Source organism: Rhodamnia argentea, chromosome 1 (assembly GCF_020921035.1).
Source record: "Rhodamnia argentea isolate NSW1041297 chromosome 1, ASM2092103v1, whole genome shotgun sequence".
Lineage (NCBI taxonomy): Eukaryota > Viridiplantae > Streptophyta > Magnoliopsida > Myrtales > Myrtaceae > Rhodamnia > Rhodamnia argentea.
Genome location: NC_063150.1, coordinates 12,998,726 through 13,010,819, shown reverse-complemented (window position 1 = coordinate 13,010,819; position 12,094 = coordinate 12,998,726). Strand labels below are relative to the sequence as shown.

At 38.1% G+C, this 12,094-nt stretch overlaps 1 protein-coding gene across 1 annotated transcript; it reads right to left on the bottom strand.

Moving 5' to 3' along the window:
* Positions 1-2,360: 2,360 nt before the first annotated feature.
* Positions 2,361-4,313, bottom strand: LOC115751332 (increased DNA methylation 3-like). The gene is made up of 3 exons (XM_030689216.1): positions 4,244-4,313; positions 3,033-3,988; positions 2,361-2,894 (listed from the first exon to the last, which is right to left on the bottom strand). The coding sequence occupies exons 2-3, from the start codon at positions 3,973-3,975 to the stop codon at positions 2,629-2,631; spliced, it is 1,209 nt and encodes a 402-aa protein (XP_030545076.1). The 5' UTR covers positions 3,976-3,988; positions 4,244-4,313; the 3' UTR covers positions 2,361-2,628.
* Between the last annotated feature and the right edge of the window lie 7,781 nt (positions 4,314-12,094).

Here is a 12,094-nt window from a genome sequence, read left to right as displayed (position 1 = left end):
TACTTGTTGCCTTTGACGGGGAAACAGATTGCGCAAGAATTTTAACCCGGTTGTGATTTGCGCCTGGTCTTTCGGTTACCGCATCATGACTCCTGTACACGGATAACCATTCAAAGCGGATATCAGCAAATCAAACGAGTTAACTTCGACGATAACAGACACTTAATGACCATATCAAAGCAGATATCAGCGAATCAAATGCTTTAACTTCGATGATTACAGACGTCTCCCACAAGGTGCTATAAAAATGGATGTTCCGCACTATGTTTTCATTGAATCGCAGAGCTCAGAGGAAACTTATCAATTAGGTCCTTAACCTGTGGAGACTGAGCTAAATCTGGCAAAGTATGCCAATACTGCTCTCTGCATTGCCAACACTTGGGGCTTCTCTTCTGAGAGACCTGTTCTGAAGTACGTCTCAGCCTGCAAATAAGAGGAAAGAAAGCTGTTATCTCTGCTCTCATTCTGTATGTAGTAATTTTAGCATGTCACCATTATAGCATTGACATGTGCATCTCAGAACATGACAAATATTTCATAAACTGAATCAGAAAATCACGCAAACTACATTTCATAACTGGGTAAAATTGTTGTTAGAGAGCAATTGATTTCACGATTTCCTTTTCTTTCAGACACTAAGATAAATGGTATCCGAGGATTGCTTGCTTTTACTTTTGTTTTGACAATTTCATGAATTTCAGGAGGCTCTTGCAATCCATGTTTCTGCATAACTTACATTTTAATTGCTATGACCGGTTCCTCTCCTGATGCGGCCTTCTGCACAGATTGCAAAATGGTTGAAGCAGTGAATGCTGCTGAACACCAAACTCGATTTCTCTCTTTGACTTGCAAAAGCAGTTGAGCTCTGAAGGTGGAAGGCCGATCTCTGAGGGCCTGAGTGAAGTTTGAACGTGGAACTCTGGATGGTTGTTGTCTTGTCAATACGTGAATGTTTGATCTCGATTGAGAGCATGGAATGTCAGGTTTTGAACTTGACGGAAGATAGAGAATCTCCAATAATTACTTGAGTCCAGGCAAGGTTCCTGCTCTAACTCAAATGCTTATTTCCTATTGTTTAGTAACTCTGGGATCTAGTAATAACTCTTTGGGAGAAGACAATTTGAGTGATTGGCGCTTCTGAGTCAAAGACCTCTTCTTATTACAGAGATCTATCCAGACAATAAGCTCTGGTTCATATGGAGAAGGTTCAGGCTTTAGTGCGTCAAGTCAGGAAGGTGAGTCAAGTCTGCTGTAGCCAGGCTCTGTTGCGGCCAGGGACGTAAATGCTTCTCTTGACTATCATTCTTGGAACATACTTCTGGCCATATCTCAAAGGAGATGGGCTGCCCCATGAGTCAGCAATGCACAGACTAGTTGAGAGATTGCTGCAATACACTCTCAATCAGCTGGCCGGTTTCCAGATGGTGGTGGGGCAAATGATGCACGTGTACTATCACATACTCAGTAAGGCTGGTCAATCTGTCGCAGTGACCCCATCTTTGTTGTTCAAGTTCTTCCGTGGCGCCTCGTCCAGTCAATGTGCTCGACCCTGGTAGCAACTACCCTTGCGTCATTGACCTCTTTCTGGCTGACCTGCACCATGGTTCATTTGTCAAGGAGAGACTTCAAGAATATTGATGTCATTGCGTTCACCGGTAACCGAGTATCTCTTGCCTCAGGAAAAAGGTAATTGCAAGGTTAAAGAGTTGGACGGGGCTGCAGGACCATTCTGGAGAAGGATGCAGCCAGGTTACCCGTTTACATCACTGATGACACTCCATTGCCAGTGGTACACCGTGGGCATTTTCCAACTTGGGCTCTATACCCGGAGAACGGGATACCGTCTTGAAGGGTCAACACATCCTAAAATGGCACGATGCTGTCGCAGCTGCAAATGGTGGAGAATGATGTGGCCAAGGAGAGTGGCCACGGATGAGAGGGAACCAAAGTAATTTGATCGATAGGAGTCATATTCTTTCCATTGGAAGAAGCCAACTACAAAATTTCCTCTGCTTTTAGCGAAAAATCAGATTCCCAAATCTATGGATGAAAGGCATTCAAGAGGATTCCATAAAGAGTCCACACGAGGTATGTTCTTTACCTTGCTTATCCTGCTTAATGTTACAAGAAAGGATCTTCCATAAATCACAACCGGACAGAATTCCTTGGCCATTCTGATATTTTCCCCCTAAATGACAACTTTTTCTGTTCAGGAAACAACTAAAGGAGCTTCTAGTAATCGCTTATTCTGAATTCCTGATGGCTCCATTATTTTGTCATATCAACAGGGGTAAATTCCATAGCTTGACACTTGAGAGATACCCGTCAATAATGAACGGTGATTCTTCATCGGTAATATTGGGTTGTTATATAGGCCCTGAGCACTTACTAAATAAAATATGAATCAGCTCCTTCTATACTATCATTCATAGCGGAATTTAGAGTCAAATGTAGTTCAGGTTGAAATTCAGAATGAAGCAATTAGGAGCAATTATATTGCATTCTTTTTCTGCATTATATCCGCATCTGAAAAAAGTACAGGAGGAGCAAACATAGGACACGATTTGTGTCTTATAGAGTTTCGGTTAATTCCAACATATTTACAACTTCTGAGCTGTGAGATAGTCATCAGTAGTCGATCAGCTTCTTCACAACTCCTTCGAAGATCCCATCTGTGCCGAAGTTGCAGTTGGACTGTCTGGGATCGACACAACCGGGCAGCTGAAAACACAGAGAGAAGTGTCCGGACAGACAAAGGTTTCCTGCTTTGCCCTCAACCACCTTCCCATCCGTGGCAGTCTCTCCTTCTATTAAGACCTCACCACTCATGTCGAGTTCACAACTAAATGCTGCAGCATCTAAAAGGAAGTTTAAGAGAAATTCGTTATTACCTTAACATCACCCTATGAATGAATATGCGCAAAATGGAGAAATTTTTTTTTGGTCGAATCAAAGTGGAGAACATTCAAAACGTAATAATTAGCTTTTTGACTAATAATATTGAGGTTTTTTCAGGACCATCAGGAACTTACTTTGGTCTCTTCTGACCCCTGGAAGTGACACCTGGAACAGGTAACAGTCCTTGGACTCCGCAAGCCCGACGTCCACATTCCCAACCAGTCTGACTCCAGCACTGGAGGCAGCAACGGTACCTCGACATTGCATCTCCGCCGTACTGAGCGGAGAAAACACCACCTTAGCAGCAAGTTGAGCCTTGAAGTTAGTTTTGCATTCTCCAGAGAACCGTGATGACTTCGAGGAGGGTGAGCCTTCATATGGAACCCTTCGAAGAGGCATCACATCGAGAGCCACATTACTCATCCGTTTTCTACTGTGAGAACCAGGAGGCACGAAAAAATGAGATAGTCCCTCTGAATGTTCCTCTCGTGCTACCACTTCATAGAATGCCTCGTCCGTGACATAAATGGGTAGGTTGGCAGCATCCTTCTCCAGAATGAACTCCTGCAGCCCAGTCAAACTCTTAAACGACGTAACAACCTCTTCCCTGAGGTAAGATGTGCTCGGAGCATCACTGAACATGATGTTGTCTATTGCGATAAATCGCTCTTCGACATACGAGCAAGGGTGCAGGTCAGTCGGAAAGAGGTCATTGAACCGAGGGTAGTTGCTACCAGTACCAAGGACTTTGGTCGGAAGGGTGTTGCTGAAGAACTTGAGCAACAAAGGCGGGGCCACTACAACTGATTGACTGGCCTTTCTGAGGATGTAGTAGTACACGTGCATTATTTGGGCCACCATCATCTTGGACCCAGCCAGCTGATTGGAAGTGTAGTGTGGCAATCTCTCGTGCACTCTCTGCATCGCCGACTTGTAGGGTGGCCTTTCCCCTTTGAGATGAGGCCCAAAGTATATTCCCAGAATGATGGTCAGGAGGAAGTGCTGGTCATTAGTCATCATGTCTTCGCCTGCAGGAGCAGCTGTGGATGGCGCAGCAGCATTCACCGTTTGAGCCATTTTCAATCAGAATCTGCCTGAGAACACAGCGTCAGTCGAGGAACACTACATCAGCAAGAACACCTAATAATCTCTCTCGGGCTCAATCACAGTAAAAGTTTGCTTAACAAATGAAAGAAATGATATTGTTGAAAGCTAATCTGTTTGATGTTCAAAGTACTTTCAGACTACATTACGTGAATACATATTTGTTTCCTCATCATTCTTCACACCCAATTTCATGAACACATCAAAATCTACAAAAGAACGAGAGGGCAAAGAGGCAAACCGGTAAGTCTGAAGAACTTGGTCTGATGCTTCGGACCAGAGTAATCTTAGAGCATAGACGCCAGATTGTGAGTGAAAGAGTTTGGTTTGTCCAAAGTACTGGCAGAAGTCGTGATTATATAGTGCTGGCTTGCCTCCATTGGGGGCAGCCTTGCTATTCAACAACTTTCTAGATTCACATATTTTTGGTTTAGATTTTATTTACCTTCTTGGTTCGGACAAAATTTCTATTAATCCGAGAAAAGAAAGTAATCCACACGGATACAATGATAATGAGTAGGCAATTTAGTGGAACTTACCTATTAATCCAATGGTCACGGATACAATGATAATGAGTAGGCAATTTAGTGGAACTTACCTATCAATCCAATCGTTCTTGTCTCCACTTGCTGACTAAAATATGGAAGCTACCCGTTTGTCATTACTATTAAATGGCAGGTTCAAATTAGGTTAGGTTCGGTCAATCGTATCAACAAAATCCAGAAGGTACTTAATTTCATAGAAAATAAGCCCAATCCAGTAAGCAGAATCAGATATTTCTTTCTATTTTGCTCAAATCAATTTAAATGAATTGCTAAAATTCAATTTCTCCGAACATGCTGTGTTTTACTACGTTAACGGGGTTGACTCAATCAATTGTCCAGGGAAAGATAAAATGGAACATGCAAACCGATTAAGGTAAGGTCAGGGTGTAAATTTGTTGTGCGCATCAACCGTACCAGGCAATGACCAAAATAGATAAATAACTACAGAAGGTATAGCAAAAAATAAATTAAGCATAAAACCAAAAATTAAAAAAAAAACATGAAAAGTTTGATTCTCATAAAGAAAGCTAAGTGTTAGATAGAGCTATCGATGAGAACACAAAGACTACAATCTTAATTATTTATTTATTTGATCAAATACCATCTCGATTGAACACTAAGCTATCGATCGACGGTTGAGTGATAATGGCCTAGGGAGTTAAAACCAGTTGTCGATGAGGACGGTGTACAAATAGGAGGCTTAGAATCTCGGAAACGTAGTTACACATGTACTTAGCATAACAACTGCTATTAGGCGGTTATAATTAGAGACTATATATACGGCGGTATGTAACTCTTATAGTATTTATGATAATCGATAACACATTCTCATTGTACTTTTACAGTTTATCGTTATTATTGTCTTTTAAATTTACTGTCATTTACAATCCTTTACTTTTAAGTTTATTATTCGTCTTCTTTGTCGCGCCAATCCAATTCCTATCCGAAATCACCACTGAACCCGTTTAACAAGAAACTGGAGATCAACCTCTGGTGAAAGGCTTTTCAGTATTTGGGTCAACTATCAATCCACTGAAAGAGCTTTTATTCCCAAACTCACGTCTTATATGCAATTGGGTTCTTAAATGTTCATGTCGCTTGATTTCTAGTTGAATTTTTCTATTATTTGTGTGACATCCTGAAAATTTGACATTTGTTTAATAGTAGAATTCAGTTTATGGAATGACTGTGAGTCCCTTTTTAAATTGTCACATACTTTTTACATTTAGACGCGTTCATAGGGCGGGTTAGAAGGAGCCCGGTCATATAATTATGGGTCGTACGACTTGCTCAATCCATATTTGACCTGCACATACCAAAATCATTTTGGTACATTTTCCCCCAGTATAGTAGACCTTCTTTCCAGCATGGAAGGATTTTATCTAGTATATGCCAGGCTCCAACTCGATCATGTGGTAGATTTCCCTCCTAACAGTCACTTGTCAACTAACTCGTAGGATTTCCCAAGAATTTCTTCAATTTTTTTTCGGAGGCAAATGATCCTTCATCTCTTTCTCACGTTCCATGAATAGGAGGATGTATCCATATAAGATATTTAGAGAATCGGTCTGATTTTAGCTCTATTCGTTATGTTTAAAGAAAGGAGCGATCTCAAAGAATGGATCTTCTTTTTAGTTGTTGAATATCTTTGATTGATGAATGTGTGGTATTCCAAATCCTCCTTGCGGTATTCCAAATCCTCGTTATTAATGGAATCGGAATAATTTCTGGATTGATTAGAAGATTTTTTCAATTGACTAGAATCCGTTGGATCAAAAGGGTCCTTTTTATCTTAAAATTTCCCAAAATGGAGGAATTATGGCATCCAACCAAAGAAAAGACATTGTTGATTGGATGGGAATGAATGAACGAATACTAAGTCCCCCCATATCGAAAATTGGATACATTGGTTCTCTCTAGAATTTGTGTTGTTTTATAATACAAATGTTACGAAATCGTGGATCATATCCTCTCAAGTTAATTGAAGATGTAATGTAGATTCAATACAAAAAACTTTTTGGTTTCTAATATTTAGCAACCTAGTACACCCAAATTAATAATTAATAAATAACTGTCTCATCCCACCCCTCCTTTGGGAAATTCTTTATCGCTCGAGGCAAGGTATGAATATCCGAGTTGAGCAAAGACTTTACTTTAAATTAAGTTCATGTTTACTTTTGAACTAACAAAATCCTGCAGAACTTCATCGAGAAAACCGACATACCAAAAGAACGAGCGGAGTTCCTACTAGCGGGATTCAGATACCTCATGCCATCGTTCTTGTGAAATAATAGGAAGCTGTTTCATCTGCTATGAATGTTGCCGCTGCTTGAGTACTCCCGCCGTCGCTTTTGGAAGAAGATGTTGTCATCCCTGTTTATTGACTACCCAGCGTGGGTAATAACCATGGCCGTTCTTGCTTTCCGAGTAATAATGGAATCACCTTTTTTATATTCTATCTAAACCTCCATAACTCTAAGTGATCATTTATTTTTTAACAGCGATTTTCGAATATAAAAAACTTAACAACTGTTCGAGCTCATCAATCAAGACGGTGGGGAACTATTGAGACAACGGAGGCGCCACATGTTTATATGACCAAAGACCTTGTCTTAAGTAAATTCTTGCAAAGCCCCGTAAAAATGGAGTGCTCGACCTACTGGTCTAGGGAGGGTAGGACGTGGTTCAGTTAGTGCAGGTTCGAGAGGACCATTTCGTTTGCGGTTGGGTATTGGGTGGTATTGTCAAACCCTTCCAAATCTATCTCCTTTGGGAATTATCCCAAATGGAAAGTATTCTATGGGAACATGAAGATGTAACTGAAATCGGTCCTAGTTACTCCTTGAAATAGAGGGGAAGAAGGGAGGAGGTTCTCGAATTGAGGAAAAGGACCTGATGACTTCGAAAGAATTAGTTGTTCTTGGGTTTGATGGAATTGAATCAAGAGTATCACTTACAATAGAATCAGGAACAACTGTTAGAAAGGAAACTGAGTGGATCCTGCTTGACTTTCTTTGCCTAGGAACTCTAGGATGAATACCTATTCTTAGAGTGATAATAGCCGTGAAAGTCTCTGGTGTGATTGAATCCGTTCCCCCTCTTACTAAGATTACAAGAATGTTCTTGTGAATTATGGACAATATCATGTATATAAGCAGTGATTTAAATCCAGAGGTTAATTGTACTTTGACAGCTTTATATAAGATATAGTTTGATTATTTGGGGGTGATAGTGGAAAAGTTGACAGACAAGTCACATTTACTCCCACTATACAGAATCATGCATGAGATTTTTACTTCATACAACTTCTCGTTGATTTGTTTACACCAAATTTTACTTTATTGTTATTTTATTTGGACATGAAGCCGCGTGTCTTTTTTTTTTTTCTTAATTCACAAGGCATGGATGGATCATACATCTATTTGTGCATATAGATAGATTCATACCTAACACCTCCCTCTAGATAGCAGTGGTATCAACTCATATGGCCATGTTCTGTCAGTGGGATAAACATATAATAGAAATTGTCTTTTGGCCATATTTCACTCAAAGGGTTGAAGGGAGATAGGTGCATCAAGCTATTCGTTAGGGCCAACTTGATCATCTTCCCCGGAGATCCCATATGTTGGAACTCTAGGAGATCCCGACTCCAATTACCATCCATGTATGATCCATATTAAATCTAACCAACTATCCGTCCTACCTCATCTACTTTCTTGATAGCCCATTTTTGTCTTTGTAGAGTCTTCCATTGGCATGTTTCGGCCCTCTTCCCCTTTTCTTAGAAAAAGTGGCCATCGGCTCAGTTACAAGATACTATCATTACTGTCTAGACAAATAGGCATCCACCCATAACGGCAACAACCTAATTGTAAGAGCGGAGTTCTACCAACTCAATTATATCCCCTCTAGCCAAGTGGAGCATGCATGAAGGAGTCAAAGCTTCTTCTATTCTTTTATTTGCATTGGCGCCATGAGGCCAACCCTTGGGACCAAAAATAGAAAATCCATACATTAATTGTGATGCTTCCTAATTAATTCTAATTTTGATGACGCACATCATAAGGAGTTAGAAAATGGAAAACCATCCCTTCCCTGTGATTGTAATATTAAGCACCGAAAAGTCTGCAAAATGCAGCATAGAAGCACACCCATTGAAGAAAGTACTACCTCCAAAAAGAACAGCAAAAAATGCAAAAATTAATTAGTTTAAGAAAGGATCATCAACGAGGAAAAGCATGCTAGTTATTCTTTCATTTTATTACAAGTACAAATGAGGAAAATCTCCTACATTTAGCCGCTGTTTGTGAATGCAAAAAAGTTGGGTAAAGAATGAGGAGTGAAAGGAAAGTGGAGGGAGAAGTTCAATTACCCTGTTTGGAAGGGCTATATAAAAGACGGGTTAAGATTTGGAGGGTGAAAAAAAAAAATAATCAAGGGTCTCACCAGGAAAGCATCACCTTCACATAAGACTGAGAATTTGTATCTATTGATAACCTTTCGTATGGTTACAAATTTGAACGCAATTACATAATGCTTCGATAAACTGGGAAAGTCATCCAATCACTTTTAAATCTATTGTGCGGATACCAATACAGTCCCAAACTTTTCAATTTTGTCAATTTAGACCTAAATTTTTACGTGAAATTTCAATATGGTCATTCTGGTCAATTTTCGCCGATGTGTTGTCCTATGTAGCATGACCAACTAGAATAGACCACTACATTAGTGATTTCTGATGAAAATATGCCGGAAGGACTACATTTAAATTTCACTGAAAGATCTAGGATTAAATTGATAAAATCGAAATGTTTAGAACTGATTGGGTAATTTCTCCTAATAAAAAATTGTCCCCCCAATTTACATAATATAGATTTTGACTTTATCTTTAATTTATGAGATTGTAATTCACTAATCTAACGAAACAAACATTGGATAATTGTGATTATATCATCTTTAATTGCTAAAGATAATATACAGGATATGCTCGTGCTTTTTTCACTCCTTTTTTGATTACCACACTCCTCTGAATTAGTGTTTTGACAACAATATCTCTTGTGATTCCACCTTTTAGTATATCATTCCCATTAACATATTATTAAATTCAAACGTGGGCCCCATTTTATGTTTGTTTTATGTTTTTTTCTTCCCTATCTCTCTTGTCTCTCTCTTTGCAGTGGTCTTCTTCCTTACATCCTCCCCTACGCTTCTAACCCCAAAGGATCCACTAGCAGTGCCGTTCACTCGCTTCTCCATCTCATCGCTCTTCGAGGCCTCAACCCACCGTCATTGAGACCTTCTCAACCATCTTCTACTCCAACGCAAAGGGGCACAAGATCGTCAAGGCATAGCTCAACCCCATCATGTGCCTGAATGATTTTGAAGACGAAGATCCAACCATAGATGATGAACTTAAGGAACTTGAGAGAGATTGGAAAGAAGCGGCCAACCTAACGATGCTCTTAAGGTGAGTTGCCCCTTCACAGTGGAGTGGACAATAATCGAGAAGGTCTCCATGACGGCGGGTTGAGGCGATGACGAGCGGCGAGATGGAGCAACAAGCGAACGGCCCAAGCAATGGAGATTTTGGGGTCTGAGGCATGGTGGAGGTTGTACGTGAAAAAGGCATCGAGGAACATGCAAAGAGAGAAGAGAAAGGGGGAAGAAAAAGAAAAACCAAAAAATAAATATAAAATGGGGCTCACATTTGAATTTAATAATCTATTAATAAATATGATATGCTAAAAGATGAGACCCATAAGGGATATTATTGTAAAAATGCTATTTCAAGGAGTGTGATAGCCGAAGAGGGAGTGGAAAAAGCGCAACCCAAATTTATCTTCTTCTTTTTGCAGCCATGGATTTTAATTTTTCACGAGGAAAAGAACCTCAGCAAGCAAGATTCAAGTTACTAACTTTTCTTGGCCATATTCATTATTTATTAAGATACATGATTCAATTTATCAATTGAATATCGCCAAAAGAAGGAAACACTCGTTGACCTAAGAAAGAACAATTACATGATAAACGGGAGAAGAATATCAAAAGTGCCAAAAGTTATATAGGGCGCTCACTTTAGTTGTAAAAGTTTTCGCGAGATCACTTAAGTGCCAAATTAGAGAAAAAAATAATCACTTAAATGCCTCTGACCAGATATTCCGGCCAATATTAATACGTGGCATTTATAATTATATTTTAATATAAAGTGACATTATTTAAAAAAATTAAGTCCAAGTGGACTTCTCATTATATTTAAAATTTTGTTAAAATTTGATTTTTTATAAAATAATTAAATTTAAAAATAAGCTTAAAATTTTAACAAAAAATTTAAAAACTTTAAAAAGGGCGGGGGATTAAAAAAATTTTAAAAATTAAATATTTAAAAAAAATAAAAATTAAACAATAAGAAAGGGGGAATTTTCAAAAAATTTAAAAACATTTTCAAAAAAATAAAAGAAAGATGAAAATTTTTACAAAAAAAATAATTGCTCGCCTCCTGGTTCTTCCCCACCGCCCTTTTTAAAAATATTTTTAAACTTTTTATGTTAATTTTTAAGCATATTTTTAAATTTAATTTAAATAAAATTTGAATTTGTAAAAAATAATAAATTTTAAAAATCTAATTTTAATTTTCTAAAATTTTTTAAAAAATGAAATTTGTATTTTTTTTTTTGCGATGTTTAGTTTCATTATTTTTTTTTAATCTAATTAAGCTTGTATTTTTTATTTTCATTATTTTTTTCAACTTTTATGTTTTTTTTAATTGCTTACTGAACCTTTGAGGAGCCACGTCAGCTTCAACTATTGATGAACAAAAATGCCACGTCGAATTTTCAACCAAATAGTTTGGAGTTGGCACTTAACTGAACGTTTTTAAAAAAATTTGGTACACGAGGGAAACTTTTGATACTAAAGTGAGCAATGTACATAACTTTTGGCATTCCCGATGTTTTTCTCCCCATAACAAACTATTCGGATTGCAATAAAAATATATTCTTATGAAAAATACCATATGGTAACTCAAAAAATTATAAATATAACTTAGCAAAATCAAATAATGAAAATCTTGACCTTATCTTTAATTTGTAAGATTGTAACTACTGAAAGTGGTATTTCATTGATCTAACGTTAATGAAACATCGGACATGTGATCTATGATGTTTAATTGCTAGCAATAATATACGGACTATTCTTTCTCACAACCATGGATGTTTCATCTTTCACGAGGAAAAAAAATCCTCAGCAGGGTACATGATTATTAACAAAAGAAGGAAATCACTCCTTGAAATAAGAAAGAATAATTTCGTAGACGTCTAAATAGGTAATAAACTAAATTTGGATAAGACAACTTCCAAACATGCCAACTTTTCACAAAACTATAAATGTCGTCAGCCAAATCACATTCGAGTTTCCATATGAGTCAAATCTCGAGTCAGCCTACCATAAATGGAGGATTTCCTTCTTCATTAGAAAGTCAATACTCTATCGTTTAATATCAAACCAGGTATATATATCCACGTACTCCTCCTACTGATCACTAGTTGACG

Bases quoted from the DNA above. Each gene is read 5' to 3' on its own strand.
- LOC115751332 (XM_030689216.1), bottom strand. From the start codon at position 3,975: ATGGCTCAAACGGTGAATGCTGCTGCGCCATCCACAGCTGCTCCTGCA. The intron at 2,895-3,032 runs GTAAGTTCCTGA...TAGGGTGATGTT, and splicing joins AGGGGTCAGAAGAGACCAAA to AAGGTAATAACGAATTTCTC.